Raw genomic sequence first — 19,444 nt, forward strand, 5'->3', positions numbered from 1 at the left:
ATAACTGTGGTCCAGGGGCTTGAGGACAGCACCAGTCTGGTCCCTGGGTCACATTGAGATCTGAACTAGTGGGCTTTCAGTTCCCATCACCCCTGGAAACGAAATATGATTAACACTTGCCTCTGCTCTGCTCCTCCTGACAAAAATCCTTAGGCAACTGGCAATCACAAATTCATTCGTTCTCCCAGCACCAGTATAAGAATGCAGAGAATCAAGAGGGTGATGCATCAACTGAAATTCAACTGCCCCCGAAGCAAGAGGAAGCTGACGGATTGGGGCAGAGGAGGCGGGATGGAAGAGTTGGGGATTAAAGAGCCCCACATGAAGACGAGAAGCCCAAGGGGCCAGTTCAGCAATGTTTCCTCAGAGTGAGAAGTCACCCCGAAATACCTTGATTTGTCCAACTACTCTACTGCTTTCAAGAATCCAAGGTGGTTGCAGGTACCCGTCAGGAAGATACGAGAAAGAAAGCCTTATTGAGAAATGACCTGTAAGCGCAGAAGCACTCCTTCGAAACCCTTCAGTGGCTCCGAGCCCACTTCGAGCCCTATTTGAACAGCCCTGGTGGAGCCAAAGCTTGGGCTGCAGAGAACGTAGCTCCTTTAACGCCAACCTGGCACTTGACAGTGACAAATGAAATTACCACTCTTAGAGTCGAGGTTTCACGAGAAACGTGACACCAGACGGAGAAACTAATATGGCACCAGGGGCCTCGCTAAGCACTTAGTACAGTGCTCTGCACAAAGTAAGCGCTCAATGAATACAATTGAATGAATGAACGAATGTGCGATTTTACTGGGCATCCTTTTTTCATTCTGAGGATGGGGAAGGGCTTTGAGTGAATGGGAAGGAAGAAGTGGAGGGGAACAAGGGAGGAAGAGAGAAAATAGGGAGGAATGGAAGAGGGAGGAGAAGGAGCAAAAAGGAGAGAGAAAGAGGGCTGGAAGAAGAAATGAAAGATATCAAAGGAGGAGGGCCCCATCACTGCCTCACCTCCTGACCTCCGTGGGTACCGGTGCCAGACACAAGCGACTCCTTCTTCCCCTACTGTGGGGCTGATGGTCCACTGGCCTCCACCCCGCCCAACTGCCACAGCCCCAGAGTGCCAACCCCTACTCACGCTCAGCCCTGGCTGCTGCTGCAGAGACCCCAGCCACCTCCCAGTCCCTATGAAGACCTCGGCCCTAGCTGGCCGGCGCTGAGGAATGGATTTGGATTCTTTTCCAAATCCAAAAGTTGGGGTGGGCCAGCTAGCCTACCTACCCTTTCTGCTTGAAATTCTGCAGGGTGGAAGCTGATGGCGGGTGTCTCCGCACCCCCCTCAACCCCCACCAACCCCAGCATGTTCCAACTGAGGCCCTGGAGTAGGTCCAGCCCCTGGCTGGAATTGCAAGCTCAGGCCTCTCCTGGTCTGACAAACTGAGCCTCCATATGGCCCTTGTTGCTCTGCTGTTGCCCACAAAGGGGCCGGGGGGGCGGGGGGTCTCAAGAGAGAGGCAGGAGGCCCTGCTGCTTCCCGACTTGCTTGATTAATAGGACACCCGGGGGCATTCGGCTTGGGAAGACCATGCACCTGTGAGTACAGACGGTATTCCAGGTTGACAAATTAAGTAGCCTGAATGCTATTTGGGGGAGGCCAGAGTCTCCTCACGCCAGCAGGTCCCCGAGTAGGGAAGGAAGGGAACCCCACTGGCCGCTTTCCCCGGCATGGGCAGGGCCAGGCCTGTTGCCCGGTTCCTACCGAGGGAGCAGTTGCTCTGCATCCTCCCGTCCGTCGAGCAGCGTAGCATGGTGCCCACCACACGGCCGCCAACCACAATGACCCGCACGTCTCGCCCGTGGGACTCCTTCACATACTTCTGGAACAGGTAAGGAGCCTCGTGGCGAATCAGGTGGCTCAAGTCAGCCAGGTGGTGCTTGTCCCGAGCCAGGAAGACCGCTTTGCCTGAGGCAGGAAAGAAGATGTAAGAGTTTCCGTCCTGGGCAGAGTTAACTCCATCAACTCTTTATTAGCCACTTGCAGGTGACGCCATCTGGAATGATCCAGGGCCGATTTCTGAGCTCTCCCCAACGCGGTGGACAGTCTGTCCTCTCTCCTGGTTCCCACCTCTTGGTGTCAGAGGGGGTCCTTTCCAGCCAGACCATGGATTCCTTCCTTTATGTCCAAATGAGGCCCAGCCCCACCATGAAGAGGGCCTCCAAATTTAACCCTCCAGCCCCAACCTCTCTCTTTAGCTACAATCCTACATCTCCTGCCTCCAGACAGCACTATTTGGATGCCCTGCCAGGTCTCAAACTTAACATATCTAAAATTGAACTACTCATCTTTCCTCCTAAACCCACCCCTCTTCCTAATTTTCCCATCAGTCAACACACCCCCCCCACCCTCTACCACACACACCCTTCCAGCCCCAGACACCCACCATCTCGGCATCATCCTCTCTCAAGTCTCACCTTCAATCTACTGATAAATCCTGCTCCCTCCTCCGGCCCTCCGGCCACATTTTCCAGTTCTGCTCCTTCCTCTCCACCCTACAGCTCTGGGAATTTCCCCGTATTACTGTGAACTACTGCACTACCATATCAACGACCTCGCTGATCCCCTTGCCTCCAAAACTCTCCACGTGCCACTCTAGACTTCACCCTGCTCCATGGATCATCTTTTTGAAGTGCTGCTCAGCGAACACCCCCTCTCTCCTCGAAACCCTGCAGGGGCTTCTGATTTTCCTCAACATCGGGCAAACACTCCACACAGCTGGCTTCAGGGTTCTCCAGCAACTCTCCCGATCTTAAACCTCAGTTCTCTTCACTCGCTCCTCTCCAGCTCGCTCTCTTTAATCTTCCTAAGGTTATCTGCTGACCGTACCCGCTTCTCTCTCTTCCAGTCTCTGTCTCCTGGCTTATGTGGCTCCCTTGCACAAATCTGACAGATCCCCTCCGCTCCCAACTTTCATGACCCTTCTAGATCCCATCTCCCTCAACAAGTTTTTTCTGATTAATTCCTCACACTCCAAATCACAACAGCTCAATGGGCCCTTCTAGAAGAGGCAGGTTGGCCTAGTGGGAAGAGCCTGGGCCTGGGAGTCAGAGGACCAGGGTTCTAATCCTGGCTCTGCCCTTGCCTGCTGGGTAACCTTGGGCAAGTCACTTCACTGTGCTTCAGTTTCCTCATCTTCCAAATGGGGACATATTCTCCCTCTCACTTAGATTGTGAGCCCGGAGCTCTGTACACTCACCTGAGTTAATACTATCTGTAGCTCTTATGTATTTATTTCTACTTTTCCTCAGCACTTGTGTGTAAACACACAATTATACAGTCAGTGATTTTTTTCTGATCTCTCTTTCTGTAATATTAGTTGGTTAGTCTACCCTGTTCAAGTGTAAGCTCCTTGTAGGTAGGCAATGTCTCGGGCTGCTGTTGTACTTTTCCGAATGCTTCTTGGAGCGTGTTGCACCCAGGAGGTGCTCGATGAATACGGCCTCGACTACAGTCGGTCTGTTTCTCTCAGAGGGGGTCCCAGGTTAAATCACCTCCTCTCCTCTGAGGGACAGACCTCATTTTGGGGCATCCGTTTGACCACAGATGAGAATGGATGAGGGCCCTGGGATAATTACAAAGTAAACAGTTCAAAGAGGCCCTTGTGCCACACAGAGGGGAAACAGACCACAGACAGAGACAGCAAAATACCAAAGAATAATAGATGACCTGATCAACAAGCCAAGATAACCACATGGGCCCAAGTAACTAGACCCGGTTCTGGGAGGGTGGGAAGCTCACCCACCTGGGACTCAGCATCTATAGAAGCAGCGTGGTCAAGTGGGAAGAGCATGGACCTGGGAGTCAGGGAAACTGGATTCTACTCCCGGCTCTGCCAGTTGTCCACTGGGTGACCTTGGGCAAGTTACTTAATTTCTATGGGCCTTAGTTTCCACATCTGTAAAATGGGATTCAGTGCTTGTTCTCCCTATTGCTTAGACTGCGAGCCCTTTCATTCATTCAATCGTATTTATTGAGTGCTTACTGTGCAGAGCACTGAACTAAGCGCTTGGAAAGTGTAATACAGCAATAAAGAGAGACAATCCTTGCCCATAAAGAGCTTATAGTCTAGAGGGGTCTAGGGCTCTAGAGTCCTATGTGGGAAAGGGACTGAATCTGACCTGACTAACTTGCATCTATCCCAGCACTTAGAACAGTGCTTGACATATTGTAAGCTCTTAAAAGATACAATAACAATAAGAATACATAATAATGATAATCTATAAGATTACACCCAAGTGAGAGAGCACTGTGAGTCCCAGTAGCACTCTCGCCGACCACTTCCTGGTACTCTCCTTCTCTTGCTCCCGCCTCCCACGTCGGCCTCGTCTCGGGGGTAAACGGGCCAACCACACCTGGCACCCACCTCGGTGGCCCCGTGTATTCTTCACCACCATCGGGAACTCCAACACTTCAGCTTCATCAATCATCTTTGCAAAATTCTCATGGCCACCTGTATTCAGAAAAGATAAAGAAGCAGGAGCATAGATGGGGCACTCAATGGAATTCAGAGCATAGAATGCCTAAACGCTTGTTCCTCCTCCCCTGCATCTTTCATAGGCAGCAGAATAGGATTCAAATGAAGGGGGGGGGGGGGGCCAGCAGGCTCTAAATACCAAGTGCTCTAACCTGCCTCGGGGGCTTCTGAAGACAATGGATTTTAATGTCCGTCTCCCACCGTGGCAATGTAAGCTCCTTGTGGGCAAGGATCTCATCTACCAACTCCGTTGCATTTCACTTTCCCAAGTGGTTCGTACAGGCTCTACGTGGTAAGCCCATAATAAATATCACTGGTTGTTTGAGCCCTGAGACACTCAGTTCTCAGTAAAAAGGATTTGATCCCCTTAACCCTCTAGTTTACTGTCAGACACCCTTTCCTTCCCAACCTACAAATCTCCACCTCTCTGATCTCCTCTCCTCACCCCTTGAACTCTCAAGAATTTCCAGCTGCCTACAGCCCTGCCCTCCTCCCCCTAGCCCTCGCTCCCTGCCCGCTCGCGACCCACTAGTTATCCAGAGCAGCCAGGACTGTGGAGTCAGCCAGGGTTCCTCCTTCCAAAGAAACCGGGGCAAGCAGACGGGCAAGAGGCCACCGGGGGCAAACTACAGCCTCTGGGTCCGGAGAGGTTTTTGGAATGTCAGCCCAAGCTCGCCCTTTCCAGGCCCTACCACGATCCATCCTGCCGCTGGGCTCACCGTAAGAGAAGGTGTCTGGCAGAGGCACGCCATGGCCGGCTAGCTCCTGGAAGGTCCAGAACTTATTGACGCAGTTCAGGATGGCCTGGGGCCGGTTCATCAGCCGGCATCCCATCTTCTCCAGATGGCGGAGGACGGTGATGTCGCTGTCGCTCTGTACCCAGGGGGTCGGTACCCGCACAACCACCACTTGGGGGTAGGCAGTGACCAGCTCCCCGTTGATCCGGAGTCCTGGGACGCAAAGGCGAGAGAGTGAAGCCCGTTAGCTCCAAGGGCTCCACAGACCCAAAGGGGGAGCACAGTACGGAGCGAAGCCCCCGGTCCGTGAAAGCGAGCTTTGGGCAGACCTGGAGCGAAGCTTCAGTTGGCACTGGCTGGAGTTCTGAGGGGACCAGATTCCATCACCCAAGGCTGCTCCTCAAAACTACTGCTGCTGGCAGGAAGGGGTGACAATTAGCCAAGAGGAATGGTGTTCACTAAGGCGTCCTATGGGCCACAGCCCGGTGCTAAGTGCTAGTGATGGGGCTGGTGCAGGGCGATGGGGTCAGAGAGGTGTGGGGGTTGGGAGGTGGTGGAGGGGGGCAGGAAAGCCATGGGCTGAAAGGGGGTGGGGCTGGACTGGCGGACCTCGACAGTAAGGAGGTGCAGGTTTGACACTGCACTGCGCGCATGGTAACTGAGAGAACAAGATTTGCATTGCAGCAAAAGGTGGATAAGATACATATTTCCTGGCAGTGAAGACTACATAATCACAGAAGAACTTATCAGAGGAGGATTTGTCCACTTGATTCTCCTCGGGGAGATGGCAACTCCCTTGAGGGCCCCGATTGGGTCTTTTGCCTTTATTTTAGCTACCCCTACCCAAGTAGGTACTTGATAAACAGGGTGGCTTCAGAGAGAGAATTTCCTCTTCAGGGGGTCGGGGAGAACGGCTCTGACATCTACTCATTTGAGGAGGCCTAGTTGACCATCGTGGGGCTAGAAGGGACCAGAAGAGATCCAGCCTCTCCTTGTTTGAGTCCAGCTGGCCTGAGGACAGGTGCTTCCAGCTCCATGAACCTATATATAGCTCTGGGGCCAGCAGTCATGGCAGTGATGGTGACGAGGATGGGAAGAGGATGATGGAGTCTTCCGTCAGGAAGAATGGACGACCTCGGTCCCGAGACCTCAGGAAGGAGAACCTGTGCAAAGGGATTGGTAATCGGGCTAGTGGTTGGCACAGTGCCCCTCACACTCTCAACAAGTTTCAGCTGGAGCATGGGCCACAGCAAACTGGCAGAGGTGATAAAACAGCATGGACAAAACTTAAATATTTTTTTAATTTCTCAGGTTCACCTGATCTTTACACCTCAGCAAAGCAGAAACTAAGTAGACCATGATTAGTCCCTACTGAGACATCCAAAAAAAAACCCACACAAAAAACCTGACTCTCCAGCAAGTATCCATAAGCATTATCATTTGAACCAAGGCCAACACAGAAGACTCCAGTTCTTTAATACGCTTAATCAATGTATTGAGTGTCCCCCTAATCGTCAAGATCAATGCTGTTCTTTTTTCTTTTACTAAGCCTCAGTGTCATCACGTTTCCTTTTTTTGTTGTTGTTTTTAACTTATTTAGTAAAGGTTAATGTTAATGGTACTTGTTAAGTGTTTATTATGTGCCCGGCACTGTACTGAGCACTGGGGTAGATACAAACTAATCAGGGACTGGGATTCACAGTCTAAGTAGGTGAGAGAACAGGTTTCAGGCCCTTCATCACAGCAGCCTATCATTATTACTTACCCAAGACCCCTTCTCCTGAATTCAGAGAGTTTCCCATCTAGTTTATCTTCCTGAAACATTTCTCCAGTTGTCGTCTACTATCAACTTTACCACGGCCACATCCCTGGGAAGGAAAAGGTGGACCCCAATATTCTGATTTTCCAGGGAGAAACCTGGAGGACACAGAGATTGAACCATCTGACCAAGGCAGCCACACCAACCTCTGAGCAATCACAGGGGCTCTGGCTTCAGCATGGCTTCCCTCCTAGTTTAAGTAAGGTGTCCCAACTGGAACAGTCCCACCAGCTTGAGAGATGCCAACCTTCTGAGTTGGTGCAGCCCGGCTAGACTTAGAGAAGAGGGCAGGTTTCATTTCCTTGAGGTAACAACCCAGTCAGAGAACAGAAACACTTTGAAATCAAAGCTGCAGCATCAGCCTCCACGGTGGGGTTACCTGCACAGAGGTATTGAAGGTCGCAAATTCCTGAAAACGCCAACTCCCATCTGAGTGCAAACGCTCCTAAAACCAGATTTCCTGCAGCCTCGGGCAGGTGCCGGGTGCCGTGGAGGGCTCAGCTGGGTCTTCCCGGGCCGCCTTCCCTGATGCTGCTCACTGGCCCGGGGAAGAGCCCTGTGGGTCATGCGCCTAAGCCACTTCTTGAAGCGGCTCGGGGAAGATGGTTTCGCACCCACCTCCCTATCTTTCATCCTGAGGAATTCTGGTTCCCACAGCTCTGGCTTTTAAACAAACTAGTAGCTGACAAACAAGCCTAATCTAAAGGATGCGACTCAATTGAAAAAAATGAACACTCAGCCGATCCCTTAGCAGAAGCACCTCCACTGGTGATTTGTTTGGCAACAGAACTCGGCAGCTCTGGTGGCCTCTCCATTGGCTGAGAGATTAGGAACCCTCACCACACCACAGCCCTCTCCGGGCTCTCCGGAGTGGGGAGCGGACAATCGCAGGGGCACAGGTTCTCATTGCTCAATTGGCCCAGTGGGCAGGACAGCTTCTCAGCTGCTGATTGGGAAGGTGATTTCTCCAGAGCTTCAGGCTCTGCTCCCTGGTAGAAACTGGCAGAATGGCTATCTTTAACAAGGCAGCTGGACAGAGGAAATGAAGACTGGAGGAACAAGAGGGAAAGGGCTCAGTGGGACGGGAGCCCTGGGGAGCAAGAGAGATGGGGTAAACATGGATATGGCAAGCCTTAACACAAAAATGCTCAACCACAGTTCTGGTCTTCCTCATCAATCATAATCTCTTCACACTCTTCTCTCCTTTTTCAAACGTTCTGCTTCCCGTACCACCCTATTCCCCACAGACAAATTTCATCGTTTAGGAACGGAGAGGAAGCCAGAGAGTCTACAGAACCGATTCCTCTCCTCACTCCTCTCCACAATTCATTCATTCAATAGTATTTATTGAGCGCTTACTATGTGCAGAGCACTGTACTAAGCGCTTGGAGCTTAGGATGGGAACACCCAAAGCAGGAGAGAGAGGAGAGAGAACCGTTCCCCTCAGTTGGCATCATTCCCAGGGAGCACTGCCACACTGTACCCGATACAAACTCATCTGCCAGGAAGAGCAGGGCAGGGGACCTCGCTCTGCCTTGAACCGCCCTCTCCCACCCAACCACCCCTCCGGCAGGCTGGGTCCCAAGGGTGGGGCAGTGCCCCAGAAAAGAGGACCTGACTCTGTGACAGCATCGAGGCCAATGTGCAATCTGTGGCTTGGCTTGAGACATCCTGGTCAAGATTCTAAGGTGAAATCCAGAGATACCACCATCAGGTCCCCGAAGGGGCCGAGCCCCTGACCCCAAAGGCAGCACGAACGCACAGTTCACCGGAAACATCCACCGGCCACGTCCTGGATCGTCGGGCAGGCCTGGCCTCCGGGCACGTCTCCTCAGCCGACAGGTCTGCTGCAGACGCTAAGACGACGGGTACCACCCTCTTGGGCAGGTGCATTCTGCAGAGGGCAGTTTGATCTTGAGGATCACGACCTTAATTTAGGCCTGCTGAAACCTGCCTGGAGGCTGGAGTTAAGCCTCCCCAGATCAGGAGCAGAAGCAGCATGGAGAGAGCTGAAAGGAGCACCCCTGGATCCATCCAACACCACCAGCACAGATCAAGCAGGAAGGAAAGGAAAAAAGAAGAGCAGCTGACCCCTTCATATCTGCTTTGAGCTGCTAAGCTGGAACACTGCACCAGTCCAGACAAGCTCTCTTCTCCCAAACACGCCCAGAACCTTTCAATGTCAGGCGAAACAGCAAACCAGAGAGCTGCCCACGGCAGCTTGGTTGCTATATCACTCGAGGCACTGCTGTCGACGCAAGACACAAAAATTAGCTGCAGTTTCCCGGCAACGACCAACTGCAGAGGAGAGGGAGAGAGGAAGAAAGACACTTCCAGGATTGAGAACCAGAAGGGGCTAGGGGCCTGGGAGAGCTGGAAGGGCCAAGGGGTCAGTGGGGCTAGAGGGACCGATGATCTTGCATTCTGGAAAGCTTTTACATCCCCAGGCTGACATTTCCATCAACCTGCTACCTCCCAGCTTTGCCAAATATCCCCCAAAGAGGGGGGTCCTTTCAGCCCCAGCAGCACTCTGGAGGAACACACTCAGTTGTAGAGGGGGGAGGAAAGCTTCTGGATGCTGAAGGAAGGCTCCTCGCAGGAGAGCAGAGTGTCTGTCTCTCTCTATGTATATACATATACAATATATATTTCTATCTCTCTAGGTCCCAGTTCCCCAGACCCGGCAGACAGGTTTCCATGATAGCTGACAAGCTGATCAACAAGAGCAATGACGCCCAGACGGGAAGGAAAAAATTGCACCAAAGAGGACTGGAAAGTGAACAGTCTACTCCTTCTTAGACTGTAAGCACATTATGGGCAAGGAAGACATCTGCTTGTTCTTTGGTACTGTACTCTGCCAAGTGCTTAGTACAGTGCTCTGCACATAATAGTTGCTCAGTAAATCCCACTGATTAATTGATTCTGCTCAATCCTGTACCTAAAGCCATCCAGTAAGCACTAATGCCAAGAAGCAGTGTGGCCTCGTGGAAGGGGCAAGGGCCTGGGAGTGGGGGACCTGAGTCCTAAACCCAGCTCTATCACTTGTCTGCTGTGGCCTTGGGAAAATGGCTGAACTTCTCTGTGCCTCTGTAAAATGGGGATTAAATCCTAATCCCTCTTAGTTAGGGTGGGGGACCCATGTAGGACAGGGACTGTGTCCGCTCTGATGATCCTGAATCTCCCCCAGTGCTTAGTACGGTATTCAGCACATAGTAAGCACTTAACAAGTACCATAAAACAAACACAAAAAAAACCATCCTTGCAGCTTCTAGCTCCCAGAGTGGAACTGAGCAGTAAGTACTGAGCAATGCAGCCCTGCCTGGGGCTGCTCAGATACCCCAGGTGGTGCCGACTCAACCGCTGTTCCCCCCGCTTCACTGGTGAATGAATGCAATTTATTTTATATTACCGTCTGCGTCCCCTTCTAGACCGTAAGCTTCTCGTGGGCAGGGAATGTGTCTGTTATATTGTACTCTCCCAAGAGCTTAGTACAGTGCTCTGCACACAGTACGCGCTCCATAAATACGACTGACTGAATGATTGACATCTGTCTATTAGTGAGGGGCAGGAATATGTTCCAATCCATACGCCAGATGCTAGAGTTGATTTTCCAGGAGTGGAGATGGAGGTCACCGAGCCATCTGCTCTCTCTCGCCCAGCCCTGCCGTGACAGGCAGCAGGCACCCTGAGACAGCTGATCAGGTTCGGAGCAGTGGTCAAGGCCAGAGTAGCGCGGGTCACCTTCTGCCTGCAGCGGACGCTGCCGTTCCTTCCCCGGGCACTCACACCTGCCCCCCGAATCACTAGGGTCTTTCCTTGTTTATTTTCAAACTATGGGAAGGCGAGGGGACACAAGCTGCCACACGTACAGTAGGTAAAAGAACAAGAGACTAGTTCCAACTCATAAATCCACAAGAAAGCAATTTTCAAATACATACACATGAGTATGGCTGCCTCCTTATTTGAAGGTGACACCCCAGGGGCAAAGTTAACCTGAATCAAAGGCCTCATTGAGCGTGACAGGTCCAACTGCCTTGAACCTCTGAGCCCCAAGTCAGAAAAGCATTATCCATTGCCGGCTGGCCCATGCAGGTGGGGAACGAAACACGCCGTGAGACAGGGCCCCGCAGAGGCACCCTCCGCTGTACGGAAAAGGCTCCAGGGCCCTGCACCGAAAATGCCACGAGAGTCCCCCGGACCTCACTGTGCGAATGGGAGGGACCCAAGTCCTTCAAAACGTAGGAACGCCCCACCTCACGCAGGTGGTTACCTGAACCTGTGCAAGCGCACACACACACAAACTTTTGCCCATAGACAGTGAAGATGGTGTTCACCATTTGGCATGGAACGGGCTTGCAGCGAGCATTGGTCTGAAACCCTCTCGCCATTCCTGTGCACAAAGTAATCAATTTTATTCTTTCCATTTGGTAGATGAAAAAATCAAGGCCCAGTGTCATCCAATTAGGTACGTAATTTGAGACCGAACTGAATCAGGAATTGAACCCAGACTTTTTGACTCCAATGAAACAGTTTCTCACTCAAGCTGGACAAAGCCACCTATCTAATCACTGGCAGGGGATCCACATTAACTTCTTGGCAAAATGTTCCCTCAGTTCTGCATCGCCGTCAGTAAAGCCTCTACGTGACAGGGGAGTGGCATAAGGCAGCATCCCGGGAACATTTTAATCCCGACCGGACCTCCAATAGCCTACTATGAGTGCAAAATTAAAAAAGAGATTACATGAGAAAGAATAAAAAGGAATATCAACAGAGAAAGAAGCACCGGTGTCAATCACATCAGCCACAGTCATCTCCCGAAGAGGGAAAGGTTCTGGACAGGCAGGAGCCGAAGAGGAGAAGAGTCAGCAAAGCCGGCCGAGAGTTTTGGACAGTAGGACCGTAACTCTTTAAAGCAGGAATCTATTACATTCAGCTGGGAGGTGAAGGGAGGGGAGGGGGAAAGGGGCAAGGGGGAGGATCAGAAGGAGCTCTGATGGACAGGAGATAAATATCTACGCCAACACACAGCTCAAAGACTCCAAGGGCCGACTCATCCTGAAGACAGACAATCAATGATGAGATTTGCAGAAACACATGAAATGACCAAGAAAAATCATGCAACCAGTAGGACAGGCCGAGCTTTAGCCACCATTTGAAACAAACTGCTTGAGTCGAGTGAAGCAAATGAAAGGGGGTGGAGGGGAAATGGAAGGAGACTTTATCAATGAAAAACATTCTGCTCAAATAATAGCCGCACACAAAATACAAAATCTGAGCCACAGATTTCCAGGCTTGCTTTTGCCAAATTCCTGAATTCCTGGCTGAGAGCCAACTGATAATGAAAATACCCATAAACAGGGAATGAAAGGAAAAAAACCCACGGTCCCATAGGCACCCCAGATCTACCAGGAGGAGCAGAAGGAGATGGTGCGTGGAACCGGTCGGTCCGGGGTTCCATGGAAGAGCTCCCTCCTTCCGCTGTCAGCGTCGCCTGGCCTAAGGGAGAGAGCTGCCAGGCCGGACTCAGTCTCCCTTGGACCCTGGCTCCCTACAACTATGTGAATGAGGCAATGATATTACACAAACCACTGTTTTGGAAAAAGTAGCATAAACCAAATGGCCTATCCTCTGCTCATATGTCTTCTGCACCCTCCTATGTCTCAGGATTCAGGACTTCTGGCACAGTGGTTTTTTGAAGAAGTGTCTGCTCTCAGAAGGCCTGACAGGAAGCTGGACTCCAAGCAGAGAAGAATCGTTTACAGACCATCTGGGAACTCAATGTGGAGTGCGGGTGGAGGTGTTGGGTCTGCGTGACAGGGATGGTGGGGAAGGGTCGGGGCAGAGTTGAGTGAACGGAAAGAGGCAGGAACAGTTTCATGAGGCAGTCGGGTCAGACCTCGGGTACCTAGGTGGTAGAAATAGTCACACCTCATCTTTTCACCTGTCCACAAGATAAATGTGTAAACAATGACCATGTGAAGGGTAGGTGCCCAATGCCTCAATGCCTAAATGACAGTTTAGACAGTCAATTGAATCTGTGTTTGCAAGTCAATCAGATGGATGGAGTGATGGAATGACTGATGGACAGCCTTGGAGACAGGCAGGAGTTTTGGATCCTGTCCATTCATTCATTCAATAGTATTTATTGAGCGCTTACTATGTGCAGAGCACTGTACTAAGTGCTTGGAATGAACAAGTCGGCAACAGATACAGTCCCTGCCGTTTGACGGGCTTACAGTCTAATCGGGGGAGACGGACAGACAAGAACAATGGCAATAAAGAATCAAGGGGAAGAACATCTCATAAGAACAATGGTAACTAAATAGAATCGAGGCAATGTACATTTCATTAACAAAATAAATAGGGTAATGAAAATATATATACAGTTGAGCGGACGAGTACAGTGCTGAGGGGATGGGAAGGGAGGGGGGAGGAGCAGAGGGAAATGGGGGGAAAAGAGGGTTAAGCTGCGGAGAGGTGAAGGGGGGGCGGTAGAGGGAGTAGAGGGAGAAGGGGAGCTCAGTCTGGGAAGGCCTCTCGGAGGAGGTGAGTTTTAAGTGGGGTTTTGAAGAGGGGAAGAGAATCAGTTTGGCAGAGGTGAGGAGGGAGGGCATTCCGGGACCGCGGGAGGATGTGGCCCAGGGGTCGACGGCGGGATAGGCGAGACCGAGGGACGGCGAGGAGGTGGGCGGCAGAGGAGCGGAGCGTGCGGGGTGGGCAGTATAAAGAGAGAAGGGAGGAGAGTGAAGCACCACCTGAGGAGATGTGTAAGAGTAAATGGTGAGGGAGGAGTGATGACTGGTTTGGCAAGTTGGCGCAACTTTCCCGGACTGCCAAATGAGAAATGACACTTCAAAAAGACTGGATCCACACAGGGGGAACTGGATCCACACAGGGGGATTTCAGGCATTTTTTCAAATGGCACAACGGCACTCAGGAATGACTGGGTTTTCTAATTTATGTTTTCCTCATTTCCACAGCTCCCAACCCCTTTTAAGGAATTTTCCCAATTCTCAACATTTCCTCCTTCCACTGGTTTTTCTAACAGAAACTGCCACTGGGCTCAGAATTAACCACCACCAAGAATGGAGACGGCTCAGATATGGAAATAGTTAGCCACTCCTCCACGGGCTCACGGGCAAGGAGACCAGGACTCAGAGTTCTGAGTACCCCAGAGAGCTTCACTAGATACAGTCAGAAAGAAGGCATAGGGGTTATGTTCGTTGACTAGTGCTTTAGGGATCCGGGTGTCAGTTCTCAATCTACACACACACCCTTGGAGAAATCTGATGGCTTCACCTACCACCTCTAAAGGATGACTCTCAAATCTACCTCACTAGCCTCAGCCTCACGCCTTCTCTGCTATCCTCCATACCTTCGTGCCTCTAAGACATCTCTACATGGATGTACCTCCAGATCAGTCTGTCAAAAACTGAACTCATCTTCCCAACCAAATCCTCACCTCCCCATAACTTTCCCATGACCATTAACACCCCCGCCACCCTCCCTGTCCCTCGATCTCATAACCTTGTGCAGTACCCTCGACTTCTCTCATTTGACCAGCATACTCAGTGAGTCTCCAAATCCTGTCAGCTTTACATGCGCATCTCGAGAATCAGCCCTTTTTCTCCATCCAAACTGCTACTCTTTCCACTTTCCTGTAAAACTCGGGAGAAAGAGCAGCATAAGCTACTGGAAAGAGCAATGGCCTGGGAGTTAGAGTATCTTGGTTCTAATCCCCGCTCTGCCACTTACTTGCTGTATGACCCTGGGCAAGTCACTTAACTTCTCTGCCTCTCATTTTACTCACCTATACAGTGGGGGTTCAATATGTGTTCTCCCTCCCTCTAAAGACTGCGAGCCCCAGGTGGGACAGGGACTGTGTCTGACCTGATTACCCTCTATCTACCCAAGCACTTAGTTCAGTACTTCTGTCACACAGTAACCACTTAACAAATACCACAATTACTATCATTACCACTACAGTGGTCCAAGCACTTGTCACATCCGGTCTTGATTACTTTATCAGCTTTCTCGCTGATGGTCAGGAGCTTCCGCTTGACATGTAGAGGAATGGACAATCTGTGGAGGTTTCTGAGGAGTGGGGAGACGTGCACAGAAAGATGTTTTAGAAAAACGATGGACAGCGGAATGAAGCATGGACTGAAGAGAACAGAGACTGGAGACAGGGAGGCCAGGGACACAGATAAAAAGACTAAATCAGGGGATTACTGCCTTTGCCCAAAGCTGCTGACACTGACAACGCATCTCTGAGTATGCCAGTTCCTGAGAAAGAATTTCTGGCTCACTGGGTCCATGGGAATTAGTTGTGCCCTTTTGCCAGCCCATACCATTCAGGGGAGAGTTGCTACCCCCATATACCATCAAACGACCTGCGTTTGATTTGCGTTAGCAGTGGTGGTGAAGGCTGGCATTGAGCCACGCACATTTTCTGCCACCCGGTGCCCGTGGGCCCGGAGGCTCCATGCAGCGGGGCTGTTGGTAGGGAGAACGGGGGCAGTCTGAGGTCACAGTACAGAATCTCTGGGACCTCGCCAGCAGTGGACACACTGTGCCAGCACCCATTTGGTCCAACAGCATTGAATGAAATTGGCTCACTTTCATTTATTCAATCGTATTTATTGAGTGTTTACTGTGTGCAGAGCACTGTACTAAGCGGTTGGAAAGTACAATTCGGCAACAGATAGAGACAATCCCTACGCAACAACGGGCTCGCAGTCCACTTCCTTGCAAAAACTGGGAGAAAAGCAAAAAACCGTACAATCTGTACAAAGAACCGCAGCAACACTCAAAAATAGACTGATGCCCTCCGCCCAACTAGACAGACTAGAGCCGGAAAATAGCAAGGACGTCCGAGCTGGGCATTTACGAGCCAGGGCAGTGTGACATCCCGAAGCTTCTGAACCCTCTGGGCAGATTTGAAGGGCCGAGGTGAGCAACTGTCAGTCTGTGAAGGCAACACTCCCGTCCCCCGGTGAACATCAGCTTGATGACAAAAAAACGCAACTTCCCCCAAATCCAAATCCAGGAGAGGCCTCACCCCAGTGTGATGGTACACCACAACCACCATCACAGGGACCATCACGCACCCTGCAGGGAGCCAGGCCTTCTCCAGGGCCTGAGGCAACCACAACCTAGCCCCTCCGCAAGTGCCGATGATGATGATGACGATGGGAAAAAGAGACTTGGGCGACGGATCTCATTTCCGTTATCAAGTCTGTACATTAACGTGCTGTGAAAAACTCAAACACATAACCCCTTTCAGCTCACCTCTAGCTCTTTCCAGAGGAAAAGAACATGGTTCTGGCTTCCCCATAACTCGTCCCACCTTCTTTGGTTTCCTACTGCTGGACTCTTACTAAAAATGTTTTTTTGGAAGGGTGCTTGGCAGGGAAATGTATTTAAAAGTACATTCTTCTCGAAAGGCAGCTTGGCTTAGAGGAAAGAGCCTGGGCCTGGGAGTTAGAGGACCTGGGTTCTAATCCCAACTCTGTCAAATGTCTGCTGTGTGACCCTGGGCAAGTCATTTAACTTCTCTGTGCCTCAGTGACCTCATCTGTAAAATGAGGATTAAGTCTGTGAGGCCCACCTGGGACACGAGCTGTGTCCAATCTGATTAACGTGTACCTACCCCAGTGCTCAGTACAGAGCCTGGCACATAATAAACGCCTAACAAATACCATTCAAAAAAAAAGAGAAGAAAAGTAAAGGAAGAGACATACAAACCTATCGAGGGCAAATATACTTCCTTCCCTCTTTTGTTCCCTCATTCCTGGAAAGTCAACCTTCGAATAGAACAGTGTATTGCAGATGTGCTCTTTGCTTCCTGGGGAATTACTACCGTCGATGTTTCTGAACCTCCAGGAGAACCCAGGGGAAAATCAACAAAGGAACGTGCACATCCAGGGACCTAAGGCCCAGTGAAAAGAGCTCCAACTATGACTCTTGGGATCCGGGACCCGACAAGCACGTAAGCTGAAGTTTCTCTGTACAACGGGGACAGTGAAAGCTTGGAACTGGCCTCCCAGAACGCTCTGTTCAATACACTGCCGCTACAAAAACCCACCATGCTAAAATGCTATGTTTTGCCTGAGATGGGGACTGGAGGTATTTAGCCAGGGGAGGAAAAGGACAAAGGGACACTCCACAGGAGAGGACAGGATCAACCGTTCTTCGTTTCTATTAAGGACAGGAAGACGGAAAATGGGCTGGACCCGGGACTGTGGCCATGCAGGGCATCATCTTAACAAAAAAAGGAGACTTTTCTGACAGGGAAGACGTGAACCAATAAACTAAACTGTGGTTCTTGATGGCTTCAAGATCCTCTTCTAGAATGTCACCAAGACAGACCCTTACATTTCTCACAGCGCATGCAGGAATAGTTCTCTAAGGATAGGGGGACAAGTACTTCCCTTTTCCTTTTAGAAGTCCATAGTTTCCACATTGAAAATTCAGAGATATCACTCGGGCCCACTCCTGTTAAAACCCTTCTCTCCAAGCAGGGATGCTCCCTAAATCAGGACAGAAAGGAAATACCGGTAGTTCAGTCTCCCTCTGTCTTGGTTGTTTTTCACTTTTGTCCAACTCAGAATGTTTGAAAACTTTCCAAATGTCTACAGGGCAACCTTTAGAAACATCAAGATAGATTTAAAGCCCCTACCCTGAATCACGTTATTAGTTTGAATTTTAAGGACTCCATCCACGTTTCGCTGACAATGATCTAAGAAGGCCAGAAGGTATGGTCGTTTCCTAGACCAAATTGCCATTCATTCCATTCCCTGGGGAGCAAATGGGATATTTCTGCCCCCGAGGAGGCCGCTCAGAAGGAAAATAATCTCCACAGCGTGCCAACCTGTAGGTTCCTGGCTACCCTGGACCAATGCAAACTGCCTCACTCCAAACACGAGCATTCAGTTCAGTAGAACCTGAGAAAGAACATCCAACATCTTGGCCTAATCCACTTTAGATGCAGAATGATTCCAGCATCTTGACAATTCTCTCTCCTGCTGTTCCGAGACCCCCATCTCCCGTTCCATTTTCCCAGACACTTAACTTGAGAACGGTACATTTTCCGAATGGCGAACTCTTGGACGCTGTCATGTTTCGAGATAAACATTAGATGGGCAGAGAGAAAATCTTCTGCTTACATCTTCTGGAATGTGTTGAGCTGGATCTGAGAGCAGATTGCAGGGCTTGCGGACTGGATGAGGAAGTGTATTTTGAGAGTCACGCCCACATCCAGAGGAGCCCGGGGCTGGTCCTCGCTGAACAGAGATAGGAAGAAAAATTCCACGTTTACAAAAAGCCAAAACCAAAAAAAAAAAAAAAACCAAACCACTTTCCCTTAAAGCCTGAGGATCTCAAGTGGCATTTTTCAGTATCCTTTTGGGTAGTCATTATACTGTGCCACAGCCTGACGAGAATAATACAGCTCTTACAGAAAGTGCATATATATGCATATATACATAGACAACTATATACACATACATACACACAGAGCTGTCTTTTGTCTTGGAGGTTAAAAGAGACCCATTCAGGATGGCCACACTCTTTCATATTGTTTAGAAATAAGGATAAATCCTTGGGCTAAACCATCAGACCTGCCTCTGCTTTCAAAGCCGCCTCCTTCCATCATGGTGTTCACCAAGCCTTTGTTCTAGGAGCGCAACTCTTCTCGCACTTCTTTCTGCCGGGTTGTCTGTCCACTGCAGCGGGCTCCCTATAGTTCACTGCTCGGTCGCCTAGTCAAAGACTGTGCTACACTGTATTTTTACGGGGTTTCTCCTGCCCTCTGGGCTCGTCTGTTTCCTTTCAACCCCCATAGAGCAGCTGCTCGGTTTGGCTAAATGCTGGTGAGCCGGCTGCATTATTTCGGGACCCTGTTGTTGGTATTCTTGCCCTGTCATTTGAAGTGGCGGAGGGTGTGCAGTTGAGGCTGATGAAACTGCTCCAGGTGCTGAATGTGCGTCTTCTCGGGATGATCTGGGTCTCTCGGTCCTAGAGAAGGCCAGGCACCATGACATCCTTCTAGATCTTGAACTTGGTATGGAGTGGGCTGCCCCACTGTTACCCCCGTCTTGCAGACTGCAGAGGATCACTCTGGGATGTTTGATGGACAGCGGACTGCCTCGCTAGCAGAATTCAGAGTCTGTTTAAGGTTCTTTGTTGCCTTGCGTGTGGGTAGGGTTTCCTGGAGGTACAGTACTCCACCACTTCCGCTCTCATCAGATTTACAGCACTGTGCTCAATCTACAATGTGATTCATAATAATTACGGAATTTGTTAATCATTATGGTATCTGTTAAGTGCTTACTACGTGCCAAGCACTGTTCAAAGCACTAGGGTAGATACAA

The 19,444-nt window shown here is 50.5% G+C and overlaps 1 protein-coding gene across 3 annotated transcripts in view; it reads right to left on the bottom strand.

Annotated features, from left to right (window-relative positions):
- Positions 1 to 19,444, bottom strand: part of RIMKLB (ribosomal modification protein rimK like family member B) — a 45,121-nt gene that overhangs the window by 1,485 nt on the left and 24,192 nt on the right. For 2 of the 3 annotated variants that reach the window (XM_029054287.2, XM_029054288.2), the window contains 3 exons: positions 5,234 to 5,464; positions 4,404 to 4,490; positions 1,742 to 1,945 (listed from right to left, as the gene is read on the bottom strand). In XM_029054287.2, coding sequence (XP_028910120.1) covers positions 1,742 to 1,945; positions 4,404 to 4,490; positions 5,234 to 5,464 — 522 coding nt within the window. Of the gene's footprint in view, positions 1 to 1,741; positions 1,946 to 4,403; positions 4,491 to 5,233; positions 5,465 to 7,016; positions 7,169 to 8,684; positions 8,826 to 19,444 lie in introns of those variants that run through there. The other variant, XM_029054290.1, reaches the window with a different exon arrangement.

The sequence above is a fragment of the Ornithorhynchus anatinus genome, chromosome X4 (genome assembly GCF_004115215.2).
Source record: "Ornithorhynchus anatinus isolate Pmale09 chromosome X4, mOrnAna1.pri.v4, whole genome shotgun sequence".
Classification (NCBI taxonomy): domain Eukaryota; kingdom Metazoa; phylum Chordata; class Mammalia; order Monotremata; family Ornithorhynchidae; genus Ornithorhynchus; species Ornithorhynchus anatinus.